This window comes from Pneumocystis carinii (genome assembly GCF_001477545.1).
Source record: "Pneumocystis carinii B80 chromosome Unknown supercont1.9, whole genome shotgun sequence".
Lineage (NCBI taxonomy): Eukaryota > Fungi > Ascomycota > Pneumocystomycetes > Pneumocystales > Pneumocystaceae > Pneumocystis > Pneumocystis carinii.
In genome coordinates this window covers 128,910-154,458 of record NW_017264721.1, presented here as the reverse complement: position 1 = coordinate 154,458, position 25,549 = coordinate 128,910, and the positions used below count along the sequence as shown (strand labels likewise).

Here is a 25,549-nt window from a genome sequence, read left to right as displayed (position 1 = left end):
GTTGGGGTAAGTTGTTTTTTGTTTTTGATTTGTATTATCTCTTTTAAACTAACATTTTAGATATTTTTTTCTACAAAAAAGGCCTATAAATATAAGAAAATACAATATAGATTATGGGAAATCAATCAGATCAGTCATTTGATGCTTATGATTATGAAACTCTTTCAAAAAAATCATCTTTTTTTGCAAATATGTTAGCTGGTGCTTTTGCAGGTGTAATGGTATATATAAAAATTTTAAGAAAATGTGTCAAATGTCCTGATCTTGCTTTTTTATATAGGAACATACAATGATGTATCCTGTTGATGCAATAAAGAGTATTTTTTTGCTTTAAAAGTATTGGATCTGATGGGTTAAATTAGCAAGAATGCAAATTCTTGGATCTTCTATGGCTCATAGGAATATGATCCAGGCAATACGTTTAATTATAACCTCAGAGGGCTTAAAATCTTTGTGGAGAGGTATGTCTTCGGTGGTTGCAGGTGCAGCGCCAGCACATGCTTTGTATTTTGGAACATATGAATTTGTAAAAACTCGGTTTGAAAAAAACAGATTTCAAGATAAAGTGTTAGTTACTGGTAAGGCAATGTTTTAAAGGGATTTGGTGGTATTTATGGGAGTTTAGCAACAGCAGGAGCATGTGCAACGATTGCATCAGATGCTTTAATGAATCCATTTGATGGTACGGTGTATTTTATACATGAAAAATGTGTTGATCTATGACTATTAGTCATTAAACAACGAATGCAGGTTCAAAGTTCTGGATATACATCTATAGTGACATGTGCTCGGTTAATTTTTAAAAAAGAAGGTCTTTGGGCATTTTATATTTCATATCCTACAACATTGGCCATGACAGTTCCTTTTACTGCGATTCAATTTGTGATTTATGAGTCTTCGTTGAATATTTTGAATCCATTGCGTACATATAATCCTGCTAGTCATATTTTATCAGGTGGTGTTGCAGGTGCACTGGCAGCAGCAATAACAACGCCTCTTGATGTTGTAAAAACATTGTTACAAACTCGTGGAACGTCTTTTGATCAAGAGGTTCGTCATTGTAGAGGTTTAAAAGATGCTATTAGAATTATATATAAAAAACATGGAATGAAAGGGTTTATGAGGGGCTTAAAGCCTAGAGTTGTAACGGCTACACCCAGGTATTTACAAGTAGATTGATGGAGATGATGCTAATAGTGAAAGTACGGCTATTTGTTGGGTATCTTATGAAGCTGGGAAAGAGATATGGCTAAAAATTTCAAAAAATCCATGATTAAGTACTTTCTTTATCTTATAGATCTGATCATTACATAAATTATTTATTGGGGAAGAGGATGATTTATTTCATAATTTCAAAACATTATCTAAAATAAGTTTATGCCTGTTATGATGTTTGGTTGTAGCATTTTTGACGATAGTAAAATAGTAAAAATGCAATTAGCTTGATTTCCATATGATTTATTTATAATAATGGCTATTTATGTAGAAAATAGATATTCCAATATTTTGGTAATGATTTTCATGTAACTTTATTTTAATTATTATATGATATTTAACATTGTATACCAAATTCTCTATTAAATTTTTCAAATTCTATTAATCTTTTTTGGCTTACGCTGGGCCTAATTAATCGAAGACTTGCCTTAAAATCGTCCAAGTTAATAGGTCGAATCAAATCTTGTTTAGCTGTTAATAGAGCTTCACCTAAGCATCGAAGTGGACCCATTGCAGCATCTTTTGTTAAGGCTGTAATATCTGATCCTGAATACCCTAAAACGATTAGAAAAATTCAAATGTTGTTATGAAAGCCACCTTCAGTAATATCAACTAAATTTTTTATATCTTCGTCCGATAAGGTATGTGTTTGATATCTAAGTAGATGTAAAATTTGTTGCATTCTCGTATCACGTTCTGGCAATGGTATATATTGTCTTCTTGCCTAAAATTATTAAAAAAAAATTATATAATTTATTATATATTACAAATCGACGTCTTGCTGCTTCATCAATTGCCCATGGAATATTTGTTGCTGCTAGTACTAAAACCCTTAAAATAGGTTCTGATTCATCATTATTTATAACTGGTTTTGCTAAAGAAGACCACTGGATCAGAAATTCTGTTTTTAGACGCCTAGATGCTTCATGTTCATGCCCATCTTCTCTTCTAGATGATAAAAGTGCGTCTATTTCATCAACAAAAATAATACTAGGCGATAGTTCCTTTGCTAAAGAGAATAATGCACGCACAAGTTTTTCAGATTCACCAAGCTTAATAATTGATTAGAATAATTGATAGATATTATGATAACACTTACAAATTTAGATGTTAAAGATGATGCTGATATCGAAAAAAATGTAGATTTTGCCTGTGTAGCAGCTGCTTTTGCGAGCATTGTCTAATGATGTTATTAATTCAGTTTTAGAAAATAAAAAGACAATATACTTTTCCAGTACCAGGAGGACCAAATAAAAGAACTCCAGTAGCTGGCTCTCTTAATCCACTGAACAAATCTGGTCTTAATAAAGGATATATAACAGTTTCTTTAAGAGTTTTTTTCGCATCTTCTAAACCTGCTATATCATCCCATGAAACCTTGTCTCCTTTAACCACAATATCATTAACAATTATCTGCAATAAATTTTCATCAATAACTCCTTTAAGATTGTTAATCGCTCGTTGCTCTCTTGTTTCTTTTCTATGAATATCTGGTATTTTCGTATTTTCCAGTTCTAATGAAGTATTTCTTAATGTGTTAGGATTAAAAGCCATTTCATTTTGGCATTCTTGGTTTTTTAGTGAGTTGAAATTAATATATTGATCTTTATGCTTATCTCGTGATAAAGAGAGTAAAGATACTTTTTTTTGTAAAGATTTTTGCATTTCAATTGATGAAATATTTCTTTGTATATGAGATTGGCCTTTTGCATCCAGGTTTAAATTTTGAAAATATGATGGATCTGGTGCAATAGAAGCCGGTGTTTTGGAAGATAGTGGTTGTTTAAATATTGGATTCGATAATTCATTAGTTATATTGTCTTTATCGATATATTGTGAATTGAATAAATCATTTGGTACTGGAAATGTTTTAGATGTATATGGTTCGTGTAATGATGATCTACATGATGTTGAAAACAAAGATGAACAGAGTTGAATTGTTAAATCAATAAAACGTTGAGAGAAATTTATATTTGTTTCATTTTTTTTTTGTAGACGTACAGTCGAATTATTTCCACTGTTCCATGCATAGAATGCAGCTCTTTCTACATTATTATGAATTAATGATGAACGTGATTTTGTTTGACGAAGTGTTCGAGGAAATTGTTTAGGTTGAGAAGTTCTTCTAGTATATGAAAAATTATCTTTAGATGACTCTTTTTCAGGATTTTTGTTTTTAAACATGTTTTTATGAAAGGTATTTTTGTCTGGATCAGATATTTGTAAAAATTGTCTAAAGATATCGTTTTCTTTTTGAAAGTCTGGATGTTGCTGATTTTTTTCCGAATAAGAACATTTATCTATTTCTTTAGAAACATGATTTGTACTTTCAGATGGATAAAAATCGGGTGAAACATTTTTACTTGTATGATTGTTATTATTGACTGACAAAAATAAGTTTGGATCCATCTTTGTAAAAATGCTTAATGTTGGAATTTTTAATTCTGCCTGTGAAACATACATTTTCACCACTTCTATAATTTGTTTCTCAAACTTCTTACAAGACCAAATAGATTGCTTTTTAAAAATATGTGGGTTTTCTTTTGTTACTTTCAAGATTGATTGATATGATAAAATCGCCTTGTGAATATCTCCTCGTTTCTCTGATTCGATCGCTGTAATTCTATCAATATAGACCCGTCTGTATAATTCTTTCAAATTTAAGACTTCGTTTTCTACGTTTTCTCCTTGGTCCATACCATTATTTATTTATTGTTATATTTTCCCTGTTTTAATATTCAACAAGTCCAATATTATATTAATTAGGTTTATGCAACTCCTCTGCTCCCTTTACTTTTTTCGTCATAATTTTCCTTTTAGAATATTTGTACCTTAATCGAGAGTATTCAAGAATTGCCTAAATCGTAAAGCAGAGCCCTAAAGCATAGCTATAATCGTAATAAGAAAATACATATAATAAATGTGCAAAGACGACGTCTGTCTAAGATAATATTGGTATATCAAATTGTTTGATTTGTCAATATATGTAAAAAAATCGAAAAAAAATGAGAAAAGTCGATGAGATAAATAAAATATGATTAAAGTAGATGCTAGATGTTATGCTAGAGGATTAACCATGGAATCCATTATGTTCTCTGATAATCTATATAAAATATGTAAGAGATTATATAAATATTATTGGAAAATACATACAAAGAAATACGTTTTAATTCATTGACAAATGACTGGCCCCAAAATGAACTTGTGTATTTGTTAACATAACGATAGAGTTTTTCATGGTTGGATTTTCGTAAATCTTCAGGCATTGTAATTGCATCATAAATAGCACCTGCAAGTTCGGTGACCTATAAAATATAAAAAATTATATATTTATAAATATGATTCAGGGTAAATAAAGACTTACGTTCCATGGGTTGACAATTAGGCTTCCATTAAGTGATTGAGCAGCGCCCGCAAATTCGCTTAGTATCATTACTCCATGTCTTTTTTGTTGAGTACAAATATATTCATAAGATACCTGAAATAAATAAGCTCGTGGCTAGTATTAAATATATGTACCAAATTCATTCCATCTCTAGTTGAACTAACGAGGCATATATCAGAAACTGCGTATAAAGCAATTAATTCATCGAAGCTGATACTCTTATGCATAAAATGAATAGGCATAAATTCTATAGTTCCAAATTTTCCGTTTATTCGACCAACTAGTTCATTTACTACTGCTCTAAGATTTTGATATTCTTCAACATCCTGGCGTGATGGTACGGCAACTTGAACAAGAACAACCTTGCCAATCCATTCAGGATGTTCAGTGAGGAAAAATTCCAAGGCATGAAGCTTTTGAGGTACACCTTTAATATAATCTAGTCTATCAACACCGACTATAATCTTAATATTTTCGAATTTTTTTTCTAAAGTTTGTATTCTTTCTATGACCTTAGGTTGTTTAAGACCCTAATAAATAATTAGGAAATAAATAAAGATAAAATTGTATGTATGACTTCTGTAAATTTGTCTGGATCAATACCGATAGGAAATGCGCCAACATTAACCAATTTTCCATCAAATTCTACACCATTTGGCAACGTATGAAGATTTAAAATACGTGAACATGAGGAAAGAAAATGTCTAGCATAGTCATAGGTATGAAATCCAATCAAATCACAGTGAAGAACACCGTGTAAGATTTCATTCCGTACTGGTAGAATTCTAATAACATTAAGAAAAAAAAATTATATAAATGAAAATTAAACCTGTAAATCTCACTACTAGGAAAAGGTGTATGAAGAAAAAATCCTATTTTTATATTCTTGTATTTTTTATCAATTTCCTCTCGTAACATAGCCGGAAGTAACATAAGATGATAATCCTGCACCCATATTAAATCCCCTTCTTGAACAATAGAACATATAAGCTTTGCAAATCTTCCATTTGCCTCTCTATACGCCTCCCATGTAGGTTCATCAAAGCGGATTTCATCTGGATGATAATGAAAAAGTGGCCATAAAATACTATTACTAAATCCATTATAATGTCGATCCGCCAATTCATTATCCATAAATACTGGCACCGCATTATACTCCTCCTGGAGCCTAGATATTACATATTTCTGCTCTGATTCTGGAATTTCCACACCTATTATATAATTTTAGCAATACGTTGGTTATCCTTTTTTTTTTAAAACCTGGCCATCCAATCCATGAAAAATAAATAGACTTCTTTAGCCCACTTAAGGCACTTACAAGACCTCCTGATGACATACTAAATTCATATTCGCCCTTTCCTTTTCGTTTAATTGTAATTGGAAGCCGATTTGATATAACTAAAAGCCGTGTATCCTCATGACTAACCCTAGACTTCTGACATCCCTTTAGCATCTTGAGGCTTTAAATATAGCCTATTTGTCTTGTGTATTAGCTGTTTTGTTGTTTTTTTTTTTCAAATGAATTCAACAAAAAACTGGACGTATTAAAAAAGTTTTAGGTGAAGGGTTTGGTGAAGGGTTTGAGTTTAGTGTTGTAAAAATACATGAAATCACTCTTGTCTTGTGTTTTGCCTATGTTTTTGTGTCAATTGAGTTTATTAAAAGACAATATCCGAGTGTTTGATGTATGTTTTTCTAGGTTTGATTTTCCGACCTGAAAACTGGAAAAAAATACATAAAACGGTCCAAAAAAGCATTGATCCTCATTGCCAATGGCTCTATATATTGAAAAATAGCTGTTTTCCCCTGAAAATCCTGGAAAATTGCAGCAAAAAGACTCCCCATCTAAAAAATTTCTTTTTTTTCGCAATAAAACCTGTTTTTGTCCTTCAACTTTGCTCAAAACGTGCCAATGATGTTATAGACATTCCGTCTATCTGTTTATACATATAAATGCGCTGGAATTTCCTACAATTGTGCCTTTTTTTGGTGCAACATTGTTTTAATCTTTCTTCCTTAAAATAACAAATATCCCTCTTTTTTCTACAAAAAAAATCGCTCCATAGACTCCTCATCTATTAGAATATACTGCAATGCCTTTTTCTTAGGCTTTGACCTGATATATGCGGCTCTTGGCAATCAGATTAAACACCACACATGAAACAATAAATCCTTCATTGTTATGCCTTGAAAACCCAAAAAAAAAGGTTTACCTATAAAATTCATCAACTATTCTCGTGTTTAGTCATAAATATTAATTATATTGGGCTCTTACTGCTCTTTTTGAGTACAGCCGTTCTTCCTCCTCTGTTCTAAAAGACGAGAAAATCATCCTTAGGTTTGGAAGCGCCTATATTGATAACATACAGGTTATTTTTATTTATATATGCGTGTTATTAAGGGTTATTTCTTACCATTCTACTGTATTGAGGGTTTTTAGGTGTAATACGAGGCCATTGCGTGCTAAGCTATGATAGAACGGAGTATTAGGAATATTCAGGGGATCTGGAAGGGTAAAACAGGGCAAATGAAGAGGTTTATATAGGGTGCTGAGTGTTTTAGGTGAGACATTTGAGTTGAAGAGTGGGTTAGTTTCTCAATATGCGCATGAAAGGTATGTATGAGATGATATTGAGAATATGCTTATAATGGGGTAGAAAAGAGGCTATTCAGAAGACTATAGCAGCTATGACACTTGGGAAGGATATGTCAGTGCTTTTTCCGGATGTTTTAAAGAATATTGCAACGTCAGATCTTGCTCAAAAGAAGCTGGTTTATCTTTATTTAATGTATGCGTTTGAATGAGGGTATTTAAGGGCTATTTTTATGGTTATTTATAGGAACTATGCAAAATCACATCCGGATCTTTGTATTCTTGCAGTTAATACGTTTGTTCAGGTAGAATTAGTGTTAAAAATAGGCATTGTAATGGGGTTATGTAGGATTCGGAGGATGCGAATCCTTTGGTAAGGGCATTGGCTATTAGAACTATGGGATGTATCCGTGTTGAGAAGATTATGGATTATTTATTTGAGCCTTTGCGGAAAACACTTCGAGTAGGGCATTTGAGGGTGTTATATGCGGTGTGATTGATGTAAATATGTAGGATACAAGCCCATATGTTAGAAAAACGGCGGCTATTTGTGTAGCAAAGTTGTTTGATATTAATCCTGAAATGGCGATTGAAAATGGGTTTTTAGAGATTCTGCAAGAATTGATTAATGATACTAGTCCAATGGTATGAAAAATGTATGAAAAGAAACAAAAGTAATTTTTTAGATTGTATCGAATGCAATTGCTGCATTATCAGAGATTGCTGAGCTATTGCCAGAAATCCAGATAACAATTATTACCTCTTCGATATTGCCAAGGATTTTGACAATATTGAATGAATCTTCAGAGTATGAGAATAGATTTGAATATTGTGATCTTATGGGTTATTTTTTAGATGGGAACGTGTGGTATTACTTGGGACTTTGGCGAATTATACTGCAGAAAATATAAAAGAAGCAGAAAATATATGTGAACATGTTATTCCACAATTTCAACATGCAAATGTGAGTGTTGTGATGGCTGCTATACGGGTTATTATGCGTAATCTTCCAATTATTAATAAAGATATGGCAAAACAGATTATGAGAAAATTAACACCGTCTTTAGGTATTTTTATTTTGTAATTTTATTTTTTTGCATATAATCTTTTTATAGTTACGCTTGTATCTTCGGTTCCTGAGGTTCAATATGTAGCCTTGAGGAATATTAATCTTATTCTCCAAGAGTATCCTAATATTCTTGATAAAGACATTAAGGTTTTCTTTTGTAAATATAATGATCTAGAATATGTGAAGCTAGAGAAATTGAATATTATGATAAAGCTCGCAAATAAGCAAAATATTGATCAGATACTTTCGGAATTGAAAGAGTAATATGATGTTTATTGATAGTTGATTATAATTTTAATTTTTCTAAAGATATGCATCAGAAGCAGATATTGATTTTGTTAGACACACTATTAAGGTTATTGGACAATGCGCCATAAAAATTGAGGAAGGAGTAGATCGATGTGTTAATTTGCTTTTAGATCTTATTAACACAAAGATAAATTATGTGGCTCAAGAAGTCGTTGTAGTTATTAAGGATATTTTTCGGAAATATCCACATAAATATGATGGAATTATGCCTATCATTTGTGAAAATATGTCTTTGTATGATGAACCTAATGCAAAAAATTCTTTTATTTGGATCATTGGTGAATATAGTGAAAAAATTAGCGATTCTCGAAACATTTTACTTTCATATATTAATTGCTTTAAGGATGAAGATACACAGGTTTCTTAAGACTTTTTTTTTCTTTTTATCTTATGATATTAAGACGCAATTACAACTTTTGACCGCCGCTATGAAGTTATTTCTAAAAAATCCTGAAAATAATCAAGAAATTATACAAAAAGTTTTCAAAATAGTAGAATCAGAATGTGATATCCCTGATATGCGTGACCGTGCTTATATTTATTGGCGTTTGCTTTCAAAAGATATTAAAATAGCAAAAGTATGTGTTTTCGATAAAAAAAGGCTACTAACTATCTTGTAGGAGATAGTATTGCAAAGCAATGTGCCTGTTTTTGAAAAAAACTTCCCTCCTGAGTTATTAAAAGAATTGATATGCGAATTCTCAACACTTGCATCTGTTTTTTATAAATTAATCCCTGCAGATGTAAAATTAGACAAAGATGGGAAAGATTTAATGAAACAAAAAGCAATCGAGTATGTCTTGAGACTTTAATGGAATTCATATAATAATTCTTATAGGGAATATATGCAAATAAACAACATGACTCATGCCAATTCTAAAAGAAATATAGAAACCCTTTTAGACATTGATTTTGATACAGAAAATACAATCAAGCCAACTAATGAATCTTGTGATTTTGAATCTGGCTCTTATATGTCTAATTCCATGAAAGTTTCAAATGTAGATGATCTTTTAAATGCTTTTGATTCAAACCAAGAAAAACAAACGGATTTATTAAACGCAGATATGCTAAAATTCTTATAATAAACATTTTTCACTTATGTTATTAAATACGAATGGATTTCTTATGATTTTTATTTTGATACATTATTTTCTTGCAGTTTATTCCATTCTTCTGGCGTATAATCTTCCTAACACATTTTAGAATTCTTTTTTTGAAAAAAGGTCCACTAAAAACTTGGGAGAAGGAATGAAGGCTATTTATTTCTTCCTTTAAAGCATTATTTACTAGACGATGGCGAGAAAGCATATTCAAATTGTTAAATCGCTCTGAAACAACTATATTAAGCTTAAAAAAGTCCTTGAAAAACTGGTACATGTTTACTCTTGCATCTAAAGGAGGTTCCACAGCCACCTGGGCATATTAAAGAAAAAAAATTGGTCATATAAATACTCACTTGAAACATCTTGAATAATCTGCTTAAAATTAATAAAAAAAACGGCTTAAAAACATATTACCGCTTCAACTGCATCCAGGCGTTCTTTTAGTGCTTGTTCAATCTTTTTTGCTGTAATTCGAGCTGTCATAAGGGCTATCTGGGTATTGATGGATTTTTTGGTGTAGTCAGGTATCAATATCGACGACGATGAAATCTTCAAGCTGGCTGGCAACTTTAATTAGAAGTATTGAGCGATTATATCCAAGATCTCTATCAGATCTTTCATGGGATAATACAGGGCTTTTGTTAGAGTCGCCTGTAAAAAATCCGGATCGAAAACGAGTTCTTTTAGCTATAGATCTGACTACAGCAGTTGCAGAGGAGGCACTTACAATGTATCCACCAGTAGGGGCTATTGTTGCTTATCGTGAGTGTTTTGAATCTATATATTCAGGATATATTGAGTGGAGTGAAGATCCTATTATTTTTAATCCCATCAAGTCATTGACATTGAGTGATCCTCAACAAAGAACATTACTTCGTTTAGCAGTAAAAAAAGGCATTTTTTAAGTGCGAACAATGTATATGATATTTTTCTAGGCATCTGGAATTAGTGTTTATTCTCCTCATACAGCAATGGATGCAGCAGTAGGTGGAATTAATGACTGGCTAGCAGATGGTATTTGGGACAATAAATGTATTGAAAGGACAGTTATTCGCCCTTCAGAATCTGTAGAGGGTTGTTTTATTTTATGTTTTGTTTTTTTTTATGTATTAAATTGTTTAGGTAATGAAAAATTTGGTAATATGACTGGTATGGGGAGGATGATTCGTTGGAATGAGCCTATTTCAATCAGTACTTTAGTAAAAAGAATCAAGAAGCATTTAAAATTAGCTCAAATACGATTGGCTTTATCAGAAAAGCATAGAAGAGAAGGAGGAAATTGTATATATAAAATTGGAATTTGTGCTGGTTCAGGTAAAACAATAATGTAATTAAAAGAGATAGACATTATTAATAAGTAATAGGTGGTTCTATTCTAAGAAATGTACATGCAGATGTATTATTTACGGGGGAACTGAGTCATCATGATATATTACATGCAACTGAAAAAGGATCTTCTGTTATTCTATGTAGGATAAATATTGTGCTTTGCTTTTTATTGCATATATTTATATTGTCAAGGTGGTCATTCCAATACAGAAAGAGGGTTTTTGTCTTGTGTAATGAAAAAAAAACTTCAAGATGTTCTTTATGATGAATTTTCTGCTATGCAAGATGATCAACTCTTGTTACCAGAAGTCGTAGTGAGTGAAGCTGACAAAGATCCATTGGAAGTGGTATAAGGGCGATCTCTTTGTTGATTGAAAACTAAATATGCAAATGTTTAATAACGATATTTTGATATTTTATGAAATATTGGAATAAATCATAGCATTATTAATTTTTTGTATCTTCTTTTTTTGGTGGTTGATTTAGAGATTCTGAGAGTGTACCAATATTCTCCAAGGTTGGTTCTAACATGTCAATAATGGGTTTTACGGAATCTGCTCCATTTTTCATCTAAATTTGGTTATTTTTTTGGAAAAAAGGTCGAATTTCTTTACTTTTTGAATAATATCTGAAATAGAAAGAAGTTTTGTATAATTATCATAAATAAGCACCTTTTTTTCGCTTTCTAAATTACGTATTTCTACTAAATTAGTGGTTGGGCTTTTTTTTTGTCTGAAAACCTTTGATCAATGTATTTTCCAGCTTTAACAGTTTATCTGGATCATTAGACTCTGCTTCTTTTATATATTCTTCAAGATTAAAGTTATCTTTATCTAACTCTGGTAGTTGTGTTTCAAATTGAACAGGTGTATCAAGTTTGTAAAATTCTCTTAAGGTTCGCTTGATTTGATTGTTTTTACTAAGTTCTTCGGAGGTTCCTTTATAGGCATTCATTATTGTTTTATCTTCCTGGGCCATACTGTTTTAATAGTGCTTCTTATCGTCTTGATAAATAATATGAAAATAGAAGAGGGTTAAGGGCTTTTAATACAAAAAAATAGACATGATATTTTATATAGGAAAAAGTTATAAATAAAGATATCCAATAGTAGGAAAAAATAGAAGTGAATTTTTAAAGTATTATGTGGTTGTATTCGTAGGAATTGTATCATTACCGCTGGTAGACTTTTCACAATTTGGACCAGAAATATATTTGACATAAGATAAGCCGAGAGGTCTATTTTCCGTTAAAAAAATATATATAATAATGGATGTTTGCCTTCCACCATATTCATATCCTTGGAATTTTGCTGAAAAGAGTAAATAGAAATTATTAAAGAGAAAATACATACAGATAGCTGTTTGTGCCGTAGAAAGTGTATCGAAACGAACAATACCGGTACCTTTGGATCGGCCAGAAGGCTCATATTGGATTTCTGCTCGGTCAACTTTCCCAATTGTTATAAAAAGTTCGACCAAATCATCATTGCTAGTTGACCAAGGCAGCTAGTAAATGTTAAAATAAGGATATGAATTGATTGAATATACATTTTTAACAAAGATGGTTTCGCTAGGGTCTCCGTTTGCCGTTGCTCCGTCAGTGAAGTCATTAGGAGGAATAGAATTTCCATAACCATTTTTATTAAAATTCCCATGGCCTGTACGAAATCCTCCTCCGTATCCCCCACGAAATCCTCGATTCGCAAAGTTTGGAGAACTGGCAAACCTATCTTCTCGAACTTCAATAGTACGACCTTGCCAGTCATATCGATTGAAGGTCGTTTGTGCATTACGTGCCTCTTCTGCTGTTTCAAATAAAACAATTCCGGTACCTTTAGGACGACCATCTGGTGTTAAATGGATATCTGCGCGAACCACGTTTCCTAATGTTTATATAAGTAATAAAAAAAAATATTAATAAAAACATGCCTACTGAGCGGAAAAGATCTTTAATGTCTTGCCATCCAACGCTATAGGGAAGCTAATGCAATTTAAGCGTTTACATAAATATTAAGATAGGTAAAAATACATTTTGAATAAAAAGTTGTCGGTTATTTAATGAATTGTATGAAGCGCTTCGATTATCCCCATGAAAATTATTATATGAACGAAATCCACTTTGTGATGGCTCTCCAAATTGAGGTACTTGCTCACGATCCTAGATGAAAAAAATAAATTATAGATTATTTAAAAAAGATGGAAAAAAATACTTCACGGACATAAACCATCCTTCCCATCAATGTTTGATTGCTGAGAGTACTAATTGCATTTTGTGCTTGGTCGCGTGTTGCATATTCAGCTACTCTGATATAATGTTATTTGAAAAAAAAGAAAAACAAAAATGTTAAGTTATCTTACCCACAGCCCTATAAAATGATGAAATTAGGATGAAAAAAATTAATAGAAAATGTACTTACCTTAGACATACCATTAGGAAGCATCAAAACGTCTGCAAAAATAACTTCTCCCGCTAGAAAAATGTAAGTAAAGGTAAATATTAAGTATAAGTTTCTCAAAAAAAAAAATACATAAAAACATATATTAAAAACATATAAAACATCCTCTTGTAAAAATTATATACCTTGCTTCATAAAATCTTTAAGATGATGCCATTTAACATCATATGATAAATTTCCAATGTAAACACGGCGATCTTGTTGAGATGCCTCACGGATATGATTCACCATAGCATTTCGAACTGCTTGTCTACCATCGTAATGTCGTCGATGTCCTTGTGTTATTAATGGACTACGTGAGCGTCGTCGTCGTGAATGTCTATGGTATGATGGAGAATGGTTTCGTGGCGAATAAGAACGTCTAGGAGTCCATGAACGAGAACAATTATTATAATGTGGCGATCCCCGATTCCTCCGTCGATAATCTTGCATCTGTTCGTTCCAACGAGGATTCGAAACTGATGATAGATTTTCTTCGCCTTTTCCGGACTCCCATCAGCCCGGTTCCTCCAACAACCTATAAAGCCCTACCCATTTCATAATCCTACAATTCTATCCTTTATTTCCACTATTATTCTCTATATTTCCCCGCTTCTTTATAATATTTATTTTCTGAATATACTGATTTCTCTGTATATTCTTGTTTTTTCCCGTTCTTTTTTTCAAGATATTCCAGTTTATTGATAAATATAATTCCTTCGTATAGTTCTTTAGAAAATGTGCTCTTTTTCCCCTGTTTTTAACCTATATTTGAGCAACTTTTTTTTTTTGTCGTCGTCGACCGTCTCATCCGCTGGCGTTACGACGATAGGTCATTGTATGATACTGTTTACTTGATGAATGACCTTTAAAGACCATCTCCCAGTTAGATATAAACGTTTTCAGTAGTAGTTTTTGCATAGATTGTAGTTTTATTGTATTTTGTTAGGGTTAGATAGTAATGTTATGTTTGTAATAATAAAAATGATATGTTTGAGACTATTTTCTTCTTTTAATACGTAAGGAACCTTCGAATCCGGGTCTTTGTTGTGTTTTTGTAGAATGTTTTTTTTTTTGTGATGTTTTGTAAAGTTTTATATTTTCATCTCTTTTTTTCTGTCTTAATTGTTTTGTTTTTAAGAGTTGAATATGTTTTTCATTCCTAGAATTTTTTTAAATATAAGAAAAGTATTTTGTGTGAATTACCATGCTTTAGCGCTTTTTTCTTTCTTTCTTTCTTGCCATTTTAGTGATTTTTTCAATAAGGCTTCATTATCTTTGACTTTTTCACCTTGAGATTGTAAAAAGGCCTTTTTCCATGCATCAGAGATCATAATCTCTTTTTTCTAGGAGAGATAAATTAAGTTTATAAGAAAAATATTAGATAATAGTATGAAAGTTTACCTTTTCATCACTCAATTGACTTAGTCGTTGCTTTTTTGCTTCTAAATGACGAATAGCACTAGCTAAATCCATAGAATTATGTTTTTTTCGACCTGATTCATGTTTGTCTTCATTATCAGATTCAAAGGTTATTTTTCCATACATAAGATTAGTTTCTTCGGATTTAATTGATGATTTATGATTTTCTAACGAACCAACAGATAAATTTCTATGTTTTTGTGCATTACCTAGTGCTTCTTTTTGTTTCATTTTTGTTAATATTCTTTTTTGATCACGATTTCTCTTTTTTTTTCTTGTTTCAAGAATAGAATCCCTATTTTTCGCAGAACTATCAATCCCATCCTTTGACGTTTTCCTATTTGCACGTAGTTGTTCAATACGTGATGCTAATTTCAAACGAAGATCAAAAATATCTGGTGATTTTTCTTCTGATTTTTTAGATACTTCTTTTATACATGTTTCTTCCTTTTTTATATCATTTTTTCCATTTTCCATAACAATGACCTCCGTCTTATCTTCCAAAACCTTTTTATTCACTTCCTCTTCTTTTTGGGGGGGGATTTTTGAAGTCACTTCAAATACTTTGTTTTCATTTATTTTTTCTTCTTTTTTTTTTGATTTTTTTCCTTCTGATATATTCAAACTTCCATTCTCTTCATTTATAACACAATTGATATTGTTCAATCGCTGTTTTTCTCCATTATTTAATTCTTTATTAATATTATCTATATTTTTATATGATTCAGGATAAAGCTTCAATTTTTTAAGATATTTTGATTCTTCTTTCGTTCTTTTACGCTTATTTGATGAATTCTTCTTGGTTTTAACCTTTTTATTCTCTTTTTTCGCTCTGTTTTACCTTGAGCGTTTCATTATAATAATATTTTTCTGGTATTAAAGAAATAAGTGCTTCAAATTCCCTATTATTTGTTCTTATACGTTCCTATAGTTGTTTATCTATTAGTTTCTTGCCTTTTTCTCCCTTATTTACTCACCTTATGGCTGTTAAACATGATTCTCTAATATGATGAGGTTGGTATACTGAGTATCGGTTCCAGTTATATAGTATAACCTGAACCACTAATAAAATCATGATTAAGAGCTAATATATATGTAACAAATAGCATTAGTATTTAGTATAAATATAGATTATATTTATTGTTATATTGAAGTAATGTTTTTATTAAAGAATGATTGAATAAAGATATAATAATTAAAAAGATGAATAATTTTTAGGTAGATCAGTAAGTGGAACATACTTGTATGATGTAAAAATGTGTAAAAAAATGTATATAATACATACTCTAACCTGGGATAAACGTTTGGTTGAAATACGTGAATTTATGTCTTTATAGACATACATGATATATTGTTCATATTCATCTCCTACAGGAATGACCATTCTTGATAATCAGATTAATAGTTTAATTTTGAAAAAAATGTACCTTCCATCTTCTTTAAGTTGGTCTTTTAATGTTTGGTATATCTCTTTTGCACATGCGCCAACATGACAAACATCATATGGTCCTATTTTTCATAAAAATAAAGGATATATTGCTATTAATTTTCTACCTTCATCAGGATATCCTAATCGTCCATCGGCACATATGATTTTGATTCTTCCATCTTTTAGCATTTCATAAGTATCTGGCATTTTTCTTAAGTTCTCTTTAGCTTGTTCTGAAAGCTCCCTTATATGTTCAACACCAACCACTGTCCCTCCTGGTTGTATCTTTTTTTTCATTGTTATTGGTTTTTATATGAATAACAAATGTTAACTACCATTTTTGCTAGAAGAGCAACAAAATAACCACTGCCACAGCCAATATCTAAGGCCTTTGAGCCCGGACGAAGAGAGTCTTCTAATAAACATGCAGATATTGCATGCATGTGAGGTGCACTGACTAAATCATTTAATTTAAGTTTGAACATAAAAAAATATCTACTCGTTGCACCATAACCTATATACTTTAAAAGCAATGTCAATACTTAAATGTCTATTAAAAAAGTTTATTAAATACCTGTGGAGCATCTTCATATGCCATGGATGAACAAAATAACGCTCTATCTAAAATAAATCATGATCGCACCAAATCACATTCAAAACAATAAAACAATAAAAATAATAATAATCCTATATCGTACCTGTAGAAAGCATTGTTTTATAGACTCTTTCACTCTAAATATTTTGATTAACCTCCTGGTTATTATAAATATAATACTACCTTAATAATATCTGCTTTTTTTAAGTTTTCAATAAGTTCTGCATGTGTTTTGCTGCTAATATTAATCATCCTGTATAAACTATTTGCTATTCTTGCCCTGAACAATGCCATGCCATAGTTAAAATTTTTGCAAGACGTTAAAGGTAGAGAGGGTTTTATATATATATAATGTGGTTAAGCATTTGATGAAAAAATATATAATATAAAGAAATAGATAAAGCATGGTGCATGATTGATTATAACTAGAATCCCGTAAATGCTGATTATAATGAAACCTGTAGAAATTGAAAGAATCGGAAGGATACCAAAGAATTGAAAAAAGATTTATACAACCGCTTCAGGTGTTTCTGTTTGTGATGTTTGAGGCGTATCTGAAGATGATGTTTCTTTGACACACATTTCAATACGTCTTGCTTTTAAAAAATCTGCTGTAGAACGAATTAAAAGAAACCAGCCGGTAATCATTAAAAGATATGAAACAATAATATGATCTAAAGAGTCGCTTTGATATGTTTGATTATCATCTTCAGAATTAGGATCAGAATTGTCCTGATTAAATACATTATATTTCATAGATCTCATATAAAATCCATATTGAACAAGAGTTGTTCCAAGGCCCGCTTTTGAACCATTTTTTGCTGCATGCGTTGTATGAAGTAAATATGTTAGAAGAAATCCAATAAATTGAAAAGAAAACGATACTTTATACGAATTAGAAATACATAAATCATTCTTATTATAAATTACTTAGCATATTCCATAAAAAACCAAAAATATTCCCTACAGGAAGTCCATCAATAAATACCTCATCTGTCGATATTCCTGGTGCAATCATTGTATTTTCCCAATACGATGGTGTTGCATCTGCTGCTATAAAAAAAAATTATTTTTTTTTTAAGAAATTTAAATCAAATCTACCCGCTTGTTCATACGACGGTGGAAATTCCTCCTTCATCTCCTTTGATATATCTGGTTTAGCATTTAAATTCGCAAAAACTCCATCGTTTTGATTAAGTTTAGGTGTATATCGAGGTAAAAATCTTAATGCAAATGATCCTTTATATTTTTTCCCTGATTTATTCTTATCCTTCCCTTGTAATCCTTTATATTCTGATTCTAATGATATTCCTTCCTTTTTATCACTATTTTTATCTAATAGATATGTTGACGATGATTCTCCTTGATTTTCATATCCATCTCCACCTGCAAACGGGAAAACGGATTCCATTACTTCATCTGATTGCTCATATAATGTCTCTGCTATCTCCTCTTGATTCTCTTCTTTCTTATAATATTTCTTAATCTAAACATATTATATGTTGTTTTTTTTAAATAAAAAAATACCATCTCTATAACCCTTTATAATCCTTAATATTCCCTTATAAATATACTTATTTTCCTGTAATAAATCCTCTTATTTTGTCTTTTTTTCTCTATATTTTTTTATCAAAATCTTTGATTTTTTTGGCGTTAGATGTTGCTTTTAGAATATTTAAATATATATAAAATATATATAAGTGAAGATGTTAAAAAATACATATTGATGATATTTTTGCAGTGTTTCATATGAAATATAGTAGTTTGTAGTGTGAAGAAGTATTTTTTGAGAAAAAAAAGCAGTTGATTTGGATAAGATTTGAGTTCTAAAGAAAGAAATTAAAAAAATATATGAAATAAAGATATACCATGAAGGATCAAGCTAAATTTTTGAAAGGAGAACATGTAGATATTTGTTTAGACCAGAAGTCAGAATTTGGTGAAAAAGATCTAAAAAAAAGTACATCAGAATGGTTGATAAAAGATGTTGTAGAAAAGAATGAAAAAGAAGTAGAAAAGTGCCAAATAAATAGTACATTTAGTTATGAAAAGACAGGGTTTCCTATAAGTAAAAAGCTTTTCTGGAAACCATTAGTTAAACAATATAATGAATCAAATAAAAGATTAGAAGAAGAATACCTATTGAATGAAGAAATCAATGAGGAGAATATGAGAAGAATTTCAGAAATGACACATGAAGAAGTTATAGAAAGAAAGGAAGAATTAATGAAGTCGTTGAATCCTAAGTTAATTGAAAAGTTGATGTATAAAAAAGGAATGGATAAAGATGTTAATGATATTATGAATAAAAAGAAAAAGGTGCAATTCTCATTTGATGATAAGGATAGATTTGAATCAGTATCGACCTTTAATGAGAAGGAAAAAGTGACAACATCATCAATTGAAGTACATTTCCCGACAGCACCATTTGATGAATTAGATCCATCATCACCTGATTTCTTTAAACAACTTCATTCAAAATATTTTCCAGATCTTCCAGTAGATCCATCAAAACTTGCATGGATGATGGCACCAACAAAAGATGAAGATGAAATGGATTATCATGAATCTATGTCTGAAATAGCGCCTGAATCTATACGTTTTGATTTCAATGCAAATATACTATCACCAAGAATTTCTAGAGAAGTCCCTATGTATATAGGATTACATCATCATGCAAATGCTCCTGTAAGAATTTTTTTGATATTTTTAACTAATGATTTAACCATATTAGCTGGCTGCTGGGTATTCTATACCAGAACTGGTTCATCTTTCACGTTCAACGTTTCCTGCACAAAGATGTATTGCTATATTGATTCTTGGAAGAATCATGTATAAACTTTCAAAATATACATATGGCTATATAGTGACAGATGCATTAAAAAATGTGATCAGAAAATCAAATGCTATGGAAAGTTTAATTGATGCTGCAAGTGAAAAAACACGTCATTTAAGTGTAAGATCATATGCTGAAGAAGCCTTATATCTTTCTCATTGTGAATCAAATAATTCTGTATAAAAATTCTTTATATATATATATAATGATCTTATTTCATCTTGTTATATATTATTTATTTAAAACCAAACCATTTTGAAAATATTGATGATATAGAAGGCTTAGGCTTGATTGATTCAATTAGTCTTTGATAATAATTAGGATCTTTTGGCGGATGAAGTATTCTTTCTGATAATGGAAACTATTTACTTAATTAATATCTTTTTTTTTTAAAAAAACTCCTTTGTTTTGCCTTTAATTTATATTTATTCTCTGTTAAATATTGTAATGCATGATATTGATCATGAGGCTCTTCAATATTTTCTGTTAAATCCTTTGATTCAATACTTTTTTCCTTTTCATTTTGCTTAAAGTAATTATAAGTTCTTTGACGCAAAATAACCTTTAAATTAGCATGTGGTCTTAAGATATCATCTGGTATTCTTCTATATATTATGTTTGTTAATAATATTAATAAGAAATATCTATAAATAAAGCCTTACTTGATCAATTTTAAGATCTGTCTATAAGTGGGATCTTGCATCGTCATTAAGATGCTAAGATTAAAAGTTTCTTATAAGATAAAGTAAAAAAATAGAATAAAAATGATAAAAAAACAATATAATGAAAATATTTATTGAAAATAAGTGTATGTCTATACTATTGATAGAGATGGAGGTTATATGAGAGATGATAAGGTAAAAAAGTGAATTGAGTGTAAAAGCAATAATAGAATTTTATAAAGATCAGGATATTAAATAATCCTAGAAGGATGAGAGAGTAAGAAGGAATTTATTAAATCAAGAACCTTTTCAATAATAAAATGTCGTATCGATAATGCTTTTCTTTAAATAGCATATTTGCGTGTCCACTCTTTAGCAGTTGCTTCTGTGAAATAATTAATAAAAAAACAAGTATATAAGACAAGAAATAGTATACCGTATCGTCCCCTATCAGATTTATAGACATGTGCGATTTCTGGTACTATAAAAGATAATTAAATATAATTGATTATGAAATATTAGGAAAAATACCAAGCGGGTCGTCAGGATTTGGATCAGTAAGCATAGAGCAGATTGATAAAAGTACTATTGTGCATAAATAAATCAATAAAATATAATAAATCTATACCTTTAGAAATTGTTAATGCTGGTGACCATTGATCACGTAAAATATCTAGACAAATACTCCCATTACTGTTAATATTTGGATGGTAAATTCTTGTCGTAAAACTGACCTATAATATCATTAAAAAATACTTGTTATTACATATTATACTAAAATACTTTTGGAGGCTTAAAAGGATAATCCGTTGGGAAATGAATAGCTAAAAAAAAAACCCCTCCTGAATACGGACTATCCCCCTAATCATTGTTAAACTCATTCATACACTATATAGCATCTATATCATCATACCGGTCCAAGAATTGTTGCTTGCCAATGAAACTGATACACATATTAGTATATATATATATATCTTTTTTGACAATATAATTGCAGCTTTTAATGAATAATTCTTATACTTCATCATACTTAAATCCCTTCACAATACTCTACAATAATATACCTCAATATTGATAACTCTGCAATTTATCCTTTTTCCCTCAAAAAAACTTACCAAATCATCTCCTATCGGTCCCGCACTACATGAAGACGGTGGATCCCTAGCGAGATCTCCAAGTTCCTTGTTAATCCTATATTTTAGACATCAGCATTGCTCTTTTTTCTTTATTTTTCCTTATTTTTTTCCTTTAATTATTTCTTATATTTCTTCTATTTATACCCTTATAAACCATAAACCCTTAACATACCTCTTTAAAGCCATCTTAAATCTTATATTTCTCTTAGTATTTCCCCTCTAAATTGCACTTTTTCTTCGTTTTATGTTTTTTTTTTCTTTTTAGTTTTCCGAGCTTTGATTTACGGTTGATCTCCTGTTATTGTTATGAACACATATAATGTATATATAAAATATATAAGGAATGAATATGTATTGAATGTATAATAGAAAGACTGAGATAGAGTGTATGTAGTAATATGAATAAAGTGAAAAAGATAATCAATCAAGAAAATCATCTTCAGCATCAACGATTTGATTTTCGATACGTTTGCGTGCAGATTCAGCATTTTCAATTTCATGTTTGTGAATGTTGATAGGAAAACGCATTGCCTGTGAATATTAGAGGGGGATTTATGTATAAAAGAAATACCTTGATATTAGAAGAATGAAGATTTAAACAGAATAGAATTCGATCATGAAAAGCGATTTGTGGTTCATGAGTTGAATAAATATCAGGAATTTTTTTGCTTTGCATGTATCCTTTTTCATGTTCTAAACTTGCTTCGACGACCCCGTCACGAATGGCTTTTGCAACCATATATTCAGCCGATTCTTCAGAGTCTAGATGTAATTTTAAACATATATCACGCAAAGATATTCGTGAGTAACTGATTGACATCATTCGTATACCAGTTCTGAGTACATTTTGTCGTAATCTTAATATAAGACTAGATGTACCATCTAAACGAAATTTATTGCCATGTTTATTGAAAGCTTCAGTAAAAAGGGTAATATCGCCTTTTCTTACAGCTGAAAATGCTTAGTTTTACCTTTTTTTTTTAATAAATATACCTTGAACGATCTGTAAATATGGAACAAGTGCTTTTTCTAGCATAGGTTGCCGAAAAATAGATCTTTCAGGAATACCACCCATTAATAAGTCTACAATGATGTTCAATTTGTGTGCTGCTTGAAGAAAGCCAGCTGCCTTTGCTCCTTGAGGTGCTTTTCGAATTGCATTTGTAAGATGAGAATGTGCTGATGTATAATCTAATTGAATCGCTCTAATTCTCCCTAAATAATACAAATATCTTGCAATAAGATTATTCGTCGCTGTTTCTGGAAAGCTTATTTTTGATACTAAACGATCTGCTTGATTATACAAATTATAATGAAGATAATTACGAAGCAAAAGAATAATTATCATTGAAGTAGTCTCATTATCATGACGTAATGTTGCTGTTCTTTGAACTTTTAAAATAACCCTATATTTATTAATTATCTCTCTCTCTTTTTATTAAAATTAAATAATACGGTCTGATTTCTGAGAGCTTTCCTTGCATTTCCCAAAAATATGAATAATAAAAATATATTTTTGCTGAAATCTTATCCAATGATCGTCGATTAACTGTTTGAAGCTTTTCAACAAGTTCTTGAGAAAAAATCGCTCCTTTCTCATATTCTTTTATATCCAATAAATATATTTGTATAATTAAATGTATATATATATCAACTTCCGCTGATATTTCTTTACTTTTTTCCCTTATATTACTCGATTCCATCTCATTCGTTTCCTATTCATTTTTTAACTTAAAATACCCTGATCTCTATCAAAAAAAAACCATTTTTATCACATTTAACAGATAATCCCTAGTCCTCTCTCTACCCTTATACACATTCCTTATTATTTCCTTAAGAATCTCCCCTGTTAAATGTTTTCTCAGAAAAAACGTTCCTCGTAAAACTTTTGATATCAAATATGGCTCATATTGCTCTACCGCCTCCTCCAAAAGATATATATTTGATTTAATTCCTTTATATAATAAGTTTCCTCTCCATAATACCCTTCTTATCCCTTATTTTACCTGATATTGTTGACATTTTATCATACACTTTTCCCTTTGTTGCTTCTCCCATTTTAACTTTTTAGACTATTTTAACCTGCTTTCTTACTTTTTAACTTAAATTCCTTAAGTTATTTATTTATTTTACCTCTTTTCTTAACAATTTTCTCTATTTTATTAAAAATTGGCTTAATTCTTAAGATTATCTTGTCTGAGGGTTAAGAGCTGGTCGTCGATATCCAGACGACCATATTATATATATATAAAGATATGATGAAGATTGAGGAGTATTTTCCTAGTATTGAACAGGCAATTGATAGTATAGAATCATTAGAATTTAATTATCCTAAGCCCTTTACAAATTCTCTATTAAAATTGCAGGATATTGTTATGCTTATACGAGATGCAGAGGGTCATGAAAGTAGGTTATTTAGTGTAGAAAAAGGGAAGAAAGAAGGAGAAAAGAAAGGGTTTTGGTTAATAAAATTATGTTTTATTTTTATTTATTGAGGGGTTTTTTAGTCAGGCATTAGAAGTACCAGTAACGCCGTTAAAAAATAAGGAATTACAGTCACCAGAAATATTATTAGAAGCAGCGGAAAAACTTTTAAATATATAGTATGTAATTGTTTATAATAGAAGTCATTATTAAATGGAAAGTCAATTTCCTGAGATAGAGGAGAGAATTGGAATGCTTTTTGAAAAAAACCGTAAACATCTTAAAAATATACAAGATTTAGAAGCAAAGATTGAATCGGTATAATAATATAAGTTAAAATGAAGATTTTAAAGGGTTATTAGCAACGTATGAAGTTAGATTTACTTTTAACGAATAATGATTTTAATTTTGAAGATAAGAATGAAATTATAACAGATGAAATGATACAAGAAGAAAAAGATGAGGTAGCAAGATTAGAATATGAGTTAGAAATGAGGAGTAAAGAATTAAGAGAGAATGAATAATAATATTTTTTGAGTTTTGAAGGTAGTAGTGATATTTTTTAAGTTTAGAGAGTAGTAGCGATATTTGTATAATAAATAGAATTAAAATGTTTATATTATGTATTTTTACCTTGAAATTTTATAGAGTTTATTATTTCTTTTTTTATAGGTTTATTTCTTTGAAAATCTTGTCTTTTTTTAATACTTGATAAATAATGATTATATAGAACGATTTCAGCAATAGCAATTAGTATACCAGAGCTTAAAGCTGCTATAATTCTCTAAATAATGAATAATTTAGTAATATGGTAAGTATGAATATACCATTGGTATGTTCCAATTTTTACACCATATCCAAATAGCAATTATAATACTAAATATTGTTACAAGAATATTAATTATTGTAAATATTTGATTTTTGATTAAGCGTAATTCAGTTTTACTGAGTTCTTTGTTTTTATAATATGGATCATGTATACCTATAAGTCTTTGATAGTCTATTTCTTGTGCAATAGAATGCATTTTTAATAAATGATTTTGTTTTGTATTCTATTTATATTTAAGAGATGATTTAATAAAGAGAGAATATAAACATTTTTCTGAGTTTTTTTTTCATGATATATATATGTTCCTCTTAAAATATAGTCCAAAGTGTCTTCTTTTTTTTGAATATCATGATTTATATTTTTTAAAGATGCTGAAATATCTATAATTACAGAATGAGGAATAAAATCACTTTTTAAATATTCTGAAATATCTTTTCCTATATTTAATGAGGAATATCTTTTTAATGTTTCTTTAATTCTTTCTGTTTGAACAAGAAGAACCATAATATTTATTTGATAATGTCGTAGATAATTGATCTATAAAAAATCTAAGTAAAATGATAGTAAGATTTAATATGAAAAATAATTAATATATTAATTATTATTGATACTCGAATATATTTAATCTTTTTAAAATAGGTTAAATAATGTAAAAATTTGAAGATATTTACCATAATATCTTAAAGTATATTTAATATAAATATCCAATATTTTTTTTAGAATAATGAATGATTTTTAAGTCAAATGTAGATTGTATTTGCTCAAATTGAAATAA

General features: G+C 29.9%; 17 protein-coding genes across 17 annotated transcripts; 5 read left to right on the top strand and 12 right to left on the bottom strand.

Annotated features, from left to right (window-relative positions):
- Window positions 1-67: 67 nt before the first annotated feature.
- Window positions 68-1,333, top strand: T552_02123 (hypothetical protein). Its single transcript, XM_018370678.1, has 6 exons — window positions 68-221; window positions 281-317; window positions 363-578; window positions 626-682; window positions 731-1,160; window positions 1,204-1,333. Exons 1-6 carry the CDS (start codon window positions 114-116, stop codon window positions 1,271-1,273), a joined length of 918 nt encoding a protein of 305 aa, XP_018225565.1. The 5' UTR covers window positions 68-113; the 3' UTR covers window positions 1,274-1,333.
- Window positions 1,334-1,508: 175 nt separating this feature from the next.
- On the bottom strand, window positions 1,509-3,958 carry T552_02122 (hypothetical protein). Its single transcript, XM_018370677.1, has 5 exons — window positions 2,443-3,958; window positions 2,315-2,395; window positions 1,983-2,267; window positions 1,813-1,939; window positions 1,509-1,770 (listed from the first exon to the last, which is right to left on the bottom strand). The coding sequence occupies exons 1-5, from the start codon at window positions 3,910-3,912 to the stop codon at window positions 1,553-1,555; spliced, it is 2,181 nt and encodes a 726-aa protein (XP_018225564.1). The 5' UTR covers window positions 3,913-3,958; the 3' UTR covers window positions 1,509-1,552.
- Window positions 3,959-4,272: 314 nt separating this feature from the next.
- On the bottom strand, window positions 4,273-6,093 carry T552_02121 (alpha,alpha-trehalose-phosphate synthase [UDP-forming] 1; the record flags this gene model as incomplete). Its single annotated transcript, XM_018370676.1, has 7 exons — window positions 5,861-6,093; window positions 5,430-5,811; window positions 5,178-5,385; window positions 4,735-5,130; window positions 4,580-4,693; window positions 4,369-4,520; window positions 4,273-4,318 (listed from the first exon to the last, which is right to left on the bottom strand). The coding sequence occupies exons 1-7, from the start codon at window positions 6,051-6,053 to the stop codon at window positions 4,273-4,275; spliced, it is 1,491 nt and encodes a 496-aa protein (XP_018225563.1). The 5' UTR covers window positions 6,054-6,093.
- Window positions 6,094-7,030: 937 nt separating this feature from the next.
- On the top strand, window positions 7,031-9,701 carry T552_02120 (hypothetical protein). The gene is made up of 13 exons (XM_018370675.1): window positions 7,031-7,113; window positions 7,163-7,214; window positions 7,258-7,389; window positions 7,441-7,498; window positions 7,543-7,656; window positions 7,707-7,838; window positions 7,880-8,001; window positions 8,049-8,260; window positions 8,309-8,522; window positions 8,572-8,929; window positions 8,973-9,149; window positions 9,192-9,364; window positions 9,410-9,701. Exons 1-13 carry the CDS (start codon window positions 7,071-7,073, stop codon window positions 9,654-9,656), a joined length of 2,034 nt encoding a protein of 677 aa, XP_018225562.1. The 5' UTR covers window positions 7,031-7,070; the 3' UTR covers window positions 9,657-9,701.
- T552_02119 (hypothetical protein) lies at window positions 9,661-10,206 on the bottom strand. Its single transcript, XM_018370674.1, has 5 exons — window positions 10,092-10,206; window positions 10,031-10,049; window positions 9,958-9,987; window positions 9,811-9,911; window positions 9,661-9,763 (listed from the first exon to the last, which is right to left on the bottom strand). The coding sequence occupies exons 1-5, from the start codon at window positions 10,158-10,160 to the stop codon at window positions 9,707-9,709; spliced, it is 276 nt and encodes a 91-aa protein (XP_018225561.1). The 5' UTR covers window positions 10,161-10,206; the 3' UTR covers window positions 9,661-9,706.
- Window positions 10,207-10,219: 13 nt separating this feature from the next.
- T552_02118 (YbgI/family dinuclear metal center protein) lies at window positions 10,220-11,359 on the top strand (the record flags this gene model as incomplete). Its single annotated transcript, XM_018370673.1, has 5 exons — window positions 10,220-10,561; window positions 10,613-10,751; window positions 10,800-10,991; window positions 11,042-11,146; window positions 11,199-11,359. 5 exons carry the CDS (start codon window positions 10,220-10,222, stop codon window positions 11,357-11,359), a joined length of 939 nt encoding a protein of 312 aa, XP_018225560.1.
- Window positions 11,360-11,453: 94 nt separating this feature from the next.
- Window positions 11,454-11,984, bottom strand: T552_02117 (hypothetical protein; the record flags this gene model as incomplete). Its single annotated transcript, XM_018370672.1, has 3 exons — window positions 11,454-11,576; window positions 11,621-11,706; window positions 11,747-11,984. 3 exons carry the CDS (start codon window positions 11,982-11,984, stop codon window positions 11,454-11,456), a joined length of 447 nt encoding a protein of 148 aa, XP_018225559.1.
- A 116-nt stretch (window positions 11,985-12,100) lies between these two features.
- On the bottom strand, window positions 12,101-14,059 carry T552_02116 (hypothetical protein). The gene is made up of 11 exons (XM_018370671.1): window positions 13,994-14,059; window positions 13,588-13,941; window positions 13,424-13,476; window positions 13,365-13,372; window positions 13,217-13,310; window positions 13,036-13,164; window positions 12,936-12,987; window positions 12,555-12,889; window positions 12,359-12,512; window positions 12,286-12,316; window positions 12,101-12,243 (listed from the first exon to the last, which is right to left on the bottom strand). Exons 1-11 carry the CDS (start codon window positions 13,995-13,997, stop codon window positions 12,147-12,149), a joined length of 1,311 nt encoding a protein of 436 aa, XP_018225558.1. The 5' UTR covers window positions 13,998-14,059; the 3' UTR covers window positions 12,101-12,146.
- A 381-nt stretch (window positions 14,060-14,440) lies between these two features.
- T552_02115 (hypothetical protein) lies at window positions 14,441-15,858 on the bottom strand (the record flags this gene model as incomplete). The annotated part of the gene is made up of 5 exons (XM_018370670.1): window positions 14,441-14,603; window positions 14,648-14,787; window positions 14,846-15,658; window positions 15,705-15,788; window positions 15,841-15,858. The coding sequence occupies 5 exons, from the start codon at window positions 15,856-15,858 to the stop codon at window positions 14,441-14,443; spliced, it is 1,218 nt and encodes a 405-aa protein (XP_018225557.1).
- Window positions 15,859-16,058: 200 nt separating this feature from the next.
- T552_02114 (protein-L-isoaspartate O-methyltransferase) lies at window positions 16,059-17,181 on the bottom strand (the record flags this gene model as incomplete). The annotated part of the gene is made up of 9 exons (XM_018370669.1): window positions 16,059-16,103; window positions 16,149-16,248; window positions 16,291-16,372; window positions 16,418-16,577; window positions 16,628-16,749; window positions 16,792-16,813; window positions 16,867-16,913; window positions 16,991-17,024; window positions 17,071-17,181. 9 exons carry the CDS (start codon window positions 17,179-17,181, stop codon window positions 16,059-16,061), a joined length of 723 nt encoding a protein of 240 aa, XP_018225556.1.
- A 167-nt stretch (window positions 17,182-17,348) lies between these two features.
- Window positions 17,349-18,351, bottom strand: T552_02113 (hypothetical protein). The gene is made up of 3 exons (XM_018370668.1): window positions 17,989-18,351; window positions 17,818-17,940; window positions 17,349-17,771 (listed from the first exon to the last, which is right to left on the bottom strand). Exons 1-3 carry the CDS (start codon window positions 18,296-18,298, stop codon window positions 17,395-17,397), a joined length of 810 nt encoding a protein of 269 aa, XP_018225555.1. The 5' UTR covers window positions 18,299-18,351; the 3' UTR covers window positions 17,349-17,394.
- A 359-nt stretch (window positions 18,352-18,710) lies between these two features.
- T552_02112 (hypothetical protein) lies at window positions 18,711-19,951 on the top strand. Its single transcript, XM_018370667.1, has 2 exons — window positions 18,711-19,575; window positions 19,622-19,951. The coding sequence occupies exons 1-2, from the start codon at window positions 18,757-18,759 to the stop codon at window positions 19,904-19,906; spliced, it is 1,104 nt and encodes a 367-aa protein (XP_018225554.1). The 5' UTR covers window positions 18,711-18,756; the 3' UTR covers window positions 19,907-19,951.
- T552_02111 (hypothetical protein) lies at window positions 19,913-20,478 on the bottom strand. The gene is made up of 3 exons (XM_018370666.1): window positions 20,386-20,478; window positions 20,136-20,328; window positions 19,913-20,084 (listed from the first exon to the last, which is right to left on the bottom strand). Exons 1-3 carry the CDS (start codon window positions 20,430-20,432, stop codon window positions 19,959-19,961), a joined length of 366 nt encoding a protein of 121 aa, XP_018225553.1. The 5' UTR covers window positions 20,433-20,478; the 3' UTR covers window positions 19,913-19,958.
- Window positions 20,479-20,687: 209 nt separating this feature from the next.
- On the bottom strand, window positions 20,688-21,753 carry T552_02110 (ubiquitin-conjugating enzyme E2-16 kDa). The gene is made up of 8 exons (XM_018370665.1): window positions 21,694-21,753; window positions 21,501-21,576; window positions 21,299-21,328; window positions 21,169-21,246; window positions 21,014-21,119; window positions 20,917-20,970; window positions 20,822-20,866; window positions 20,688-20,770 (listed from the first exon to the last, which is right to left on the bottom strand). The coding sequence occupies exons 1-8, from the start codon at window positions 21,705-21,707 to the stop codon at window positions 20,730-20,732; spliced, it is 444 nt and encodes a 147-aa protein (XP_018225552.1). The 5' UTR covers window positions 21,708-21,753; the 3' UTR covers window positions 20,688-20,729.
- A 144-nt stretch (window positions 21,754-21,897) lies between these two features.
- On the bottom strand, window positions 21,898-23,673 carry T552_02109 (hypothetical protein). Its single transcript, XM_018370664.1, has 7 exons — window positions 23,655-23,673; window positions 23,528-23,606; window positions 23,285-23,475; window positions 22,977-23,236; window positions 22,515-22,927; window positions 22,093-22,472; window positions 21,898-22,052 (listed from the first exon to the last, which is right to left on the bottom strand). Exons 2-7 carry the CDS (start codon window positions 23,577-23,579, stop codon window positions 21,942-21,944), a joined length of 1,407 nt encoding a protein of 468 aa, XP_018225551.1. The 5' UTR covers window positions 23,580-23,606; window positions 23,655-23,673; the 3' UTR covers window positions 21,898-21,941.
- Window positions 23,674-23,732: 59 nt separating this feature from the next.
- Window positions 23,733-24,540, top strand: T552_02108 (hypothetical protein). Its single transcript, XM_018370663.1, has 4 exons — window positions 23,733-23,982; window positions 24,029-24,124; window positions 24,167-24,263; window positions 24,308-24,540. Exons 1-4 carry the CDS (start codon window positions 23,777-23,779, stop codon window positions 24,467-24,469), a joined length of 561 nt encoding a protein of 186 aa, XP_018225550.1. The 5' UTR covers window positions 23,733-23,776; the 3' UTR covers window positions 24,470-24,540.
- On the bottom strand, window positions 24,522-25,321 carry T552_02107 (hypothetical protein). Its single transcript, XM_018370662.1, has 3 exons — window positions 25,042-25,321; window positions 24,773-24,997; window positions 24,522-24,729 (listed from the first exon to the last, which is right to left on the bottom strand). The coding sequence occupies exons 1-3, from the start codon at window positions 25,276-25,278 to the stop codon at window positions 24,565-24,567; spliced, it is 627 nt and encodes a 208-aa protein (XP_018225549.1). The 5' UTR covers window positions 25,279-25,321; the 3' UTR covers window positions 24,522-24,564.
- Window positions 25,322-25,549: the final 228 nt, after the last annotated feature.

What these genes read in the sequence shown, in the direction of transcription:
- T552_02122 (XM_018370677.1), bottom strand. Translation starts at nt 3,912, where the DNA reads ATGGACCAAGGAGAAAACGTAGAAAACGAAGTCTTAAATTTGAAAGAA. An exon ending in GTCCTCCTGGTACTGGAAAA is followed by an intron (nt 2,396 to 2,442) that starts GTATATTGTCTT and finishes TAACATCATTAG; the next exon opens with ACAATGCTCGCAAAAGCAGC. An exon ending in CATCTTTAACATCTAAATTT is followed by an intron (nt 2,268 to 2,314) that starts GTAAGTGTTATC and finishes TCAATTATTAAG; the next exon opens with CTTGGTGAATCTGAAAAACT.
- T552_02116 (XM_018370671.1), bottom strand. An exon ending in GACAACTTTTTATTCAAAAT is followed by an intron (nt 12,988 to 13,035) that starts GTATTTTTACCT and finishes AAATTGCATTAG; the next exon opens with CTTCCCTATAGCGTTGGATG. An exon ending in AAACCATCTTTGTTAAAAAT is followed by an intron (nt 12,513 to 12,554) that starts GTATATTCAATC and finishes AACATTTACTAG; the next exon opens with CTGCCTTGGTCAACTAGCAA.
- T552_02110 (XM_018370665.1), bottom strand. An exon ending in ATCCTTTTAAGCCTCCAAAA is followed by an intron (nt 21,120 to 21,168) that starts GTATTTTAGTAT and finishes ATGATATTATAG; the next exon opens with GTCAGTTTTACGACAAGAAT. An exon ending in ATCTGATAGGGGACGATACG is followed by an intron (nt 20,771 to 20,821) that starts GTATACTATTTC and finishes ATTATTTCACAG; the next exon opens with AAGCAACTGCTAAAGAGTGG.
- T552_02107 (XM_018370662.1), bottom strand. Translation starts at nt 25,278, where the DNA reads ATGGTTCTTCTTGTTCAAACAGAAAGAATTAAAGAAACATTAAAAAGA. An exon ending in AAAAAAAAACTCAGAAAAAT is followed by an intron (nt 24,998 to 25,041) that starts GTTTATATTCTC and finishes AAATATAAATAG; the next exon opens with AATACAAAACAAAATCATTT. An exon ending in AAAATTGGAACATACCAATG is followed by an intron (nt 24,730 to 24,772) that starts GTATATTCATAC and finishes TTCATTATTTAG; the next exon opens with AGAATTATAGCAGCTTTAAG.
- T552_02119 (XM_018370674.1), bottom strand. Translation starts at nt 10,160, where the DNA reads ATGACAGCTCGAATTACAGCAAAAAAGATTGAACAAGCACTAAAAGAA. An exon ending in AACCTCCTTTAGATGCAAGA is followed by an intron (nt 9,912 to 9,957) that starts GTAAACATGTAC and finishes AGCTTAATATAG; the next exon opens with TTGTTTCAGAGCGATTTAAC. An exon ending in GCCTTCATTCCTTCTCCCAA is followed by an intron (nt 9,764 to 9,810) that starts GTTTTTAGTGGA and finishes AAAATGTGTTAG; the next exon opens with GAAGATTATACGCCAGAAGA.
- T552_02108 (XM_018370663.1), top strand. Translation starts at nt 23,777, where the DNA reads ATGATGAAGATTGAGGAGTATTTTCCTAGTATTGAACAGGCAATTGAT. An exon ending in GGAGAAAAGAAAGGGTTTTG is followed by an intron (nt 23,983 to 24,028) that starts GTTAATAAAATT and finishes GGGGTTTTTTAG; the next exon opens with TCAGGCATTAGAAGTACCAG. An exon ending in GAAAAACTTTTAAATATATA is followed by an intron (nt 24,125 to 24,166) that starts GTATGTAATTGT and finishes TTAAATGGAAAG; the next exon opens with TCAATTTCCTGAGATAGAGG.
- T552_02120 (XM_018370675.1), top strand. Translation starts at nt 7,071, where the DNA reads ATGATAGAACGGAGTATTAGGAATATTCAGGGGATCTGGAAGG. An exon ending in TCTCAATATGCGCATGAAAG is followed by an intron (nt 7,215 to 7,257) that starts GTATGTATGAGA and finishes ATAATGGGGTAG; the next exon opens with AAAAGAGGCTATTCAGAAGA. An exon ending in ATGAAACAAAAAGCAATCGA is followed by an intron (nt 9,365 to 9,409) that starts GTATGTCTTGAG and finishes TAATTCTTATAG; the next exon opens with GGAATATATGCAAATAAACA.
- T552_02112 (XM_018370667.1), top strand. Translation starts at nt 18,757, where the DNA reads ATGAAGGATCAAGCTAAATTTTTGAAAGGAGAACATGTAGATATTTGT. An exon ending in ATCATCATGCAAATGCTCCT is followed by an intron (nt 19,576 to 19,621) that starts GTAAGAATTTTT and finishes TAACCATATTAG; the next exon opens with CTGGCTGCTGGGTATTCTAT.
- T552_02109 (XM_018370664.1), bottom strand. Translation starts at nt 23,579, where the DNA reads ATGGGAGAAGCAACAAAGGGAAAAGTGTATGATAAAATGTCAACAATA. An exon ending in TGTTAAATGTGATAAAAATG is followed by an intron (nt 23,237 to 23,284) that starts GTTTTTTTTTGA and finishes AAAAATGAATAG; the next exon opens with GAAACGAATGAGATGGAATC. An exon ending in AAGCTCTCAGAAATCAGACC is followed by an intron (nt 22,928 to 22,976) that starts GTATTATTTAAT and finishes TAATAAATATAG; the next exon opens with GGTTATTTTAAAAGTTCAAA.
- T552_02123 (XM_018370678.1), top strand. Translation starts at nt 114, where the DNA reads ATGGGAAATCAATCAGATCAGTCATTTGATGCTTATGATTATGAAACT. An exon ending in AGATAAAGTGTTAGTTACTG is followed by an intron (nt 579 to 625) that starts GTAAGGCAATGT and finishes ATGGGAGTTTAG; the next exon opens with CAACAGCAGGAGCATGTGCA. An exon ending in GTTGTAACGGCTACACCCAG is followed by an intron (nt 1,161 to 1,203) that starts GTATTTACAAGT and finishes TAATAGTGAAAG; the next exon opens with TACGGCTATTTGTTGGGTAT.
- T552_02113 (XM_018370668.1), bottom strand. Translation starts at nt 18,298, where the DNA reads ATGGAATCCGTTTTCCCGTTTGCAGGTGGAGATGGATATGAAAATCAA. An exon ending in ACCGTCGTATGAACAAGCGG is followed by an intron (nt 17,941 to 17,988) that starts GTAGATTTGATT and finishes TTTTTTTTATAG; the next exon opens with CAGCAGATGCAACACCATCG. An exon ending in TTTTTTATGGAATATGCTAA is followed by an intron (nt 17,772 to 17,817) that starts GTAATTTATAAT and finishes ATTCGTATAAAG; the next exon opens with TATCGTTTTCTTTTCAATTT.
- T552_02111 (XM_018370666.1), bottom strand. Translation starts at nt 20,432, where the DNA reads ATGACGATGCAAGATCCCACTTATAGACAGATCTTAAAATTGATCAA. An exon ending in CAGATCTTAAAATTGATCAA is followed by an intron (nt 20,329 to 20,385) that starts GTAAGGCTTTAT and finishes CATAATATATAG; the next exon opens with AAGAATACCAGATGATATCT. An exon ending in AGAATAAATATAAATTAAAG is followed by an intron (nt 20,085 to 20,135) that starts GCAAAACAAAGG and finishes TTAAGTAAATAG; the next exon opens with TTTCCATTATCAGAAAGAAT.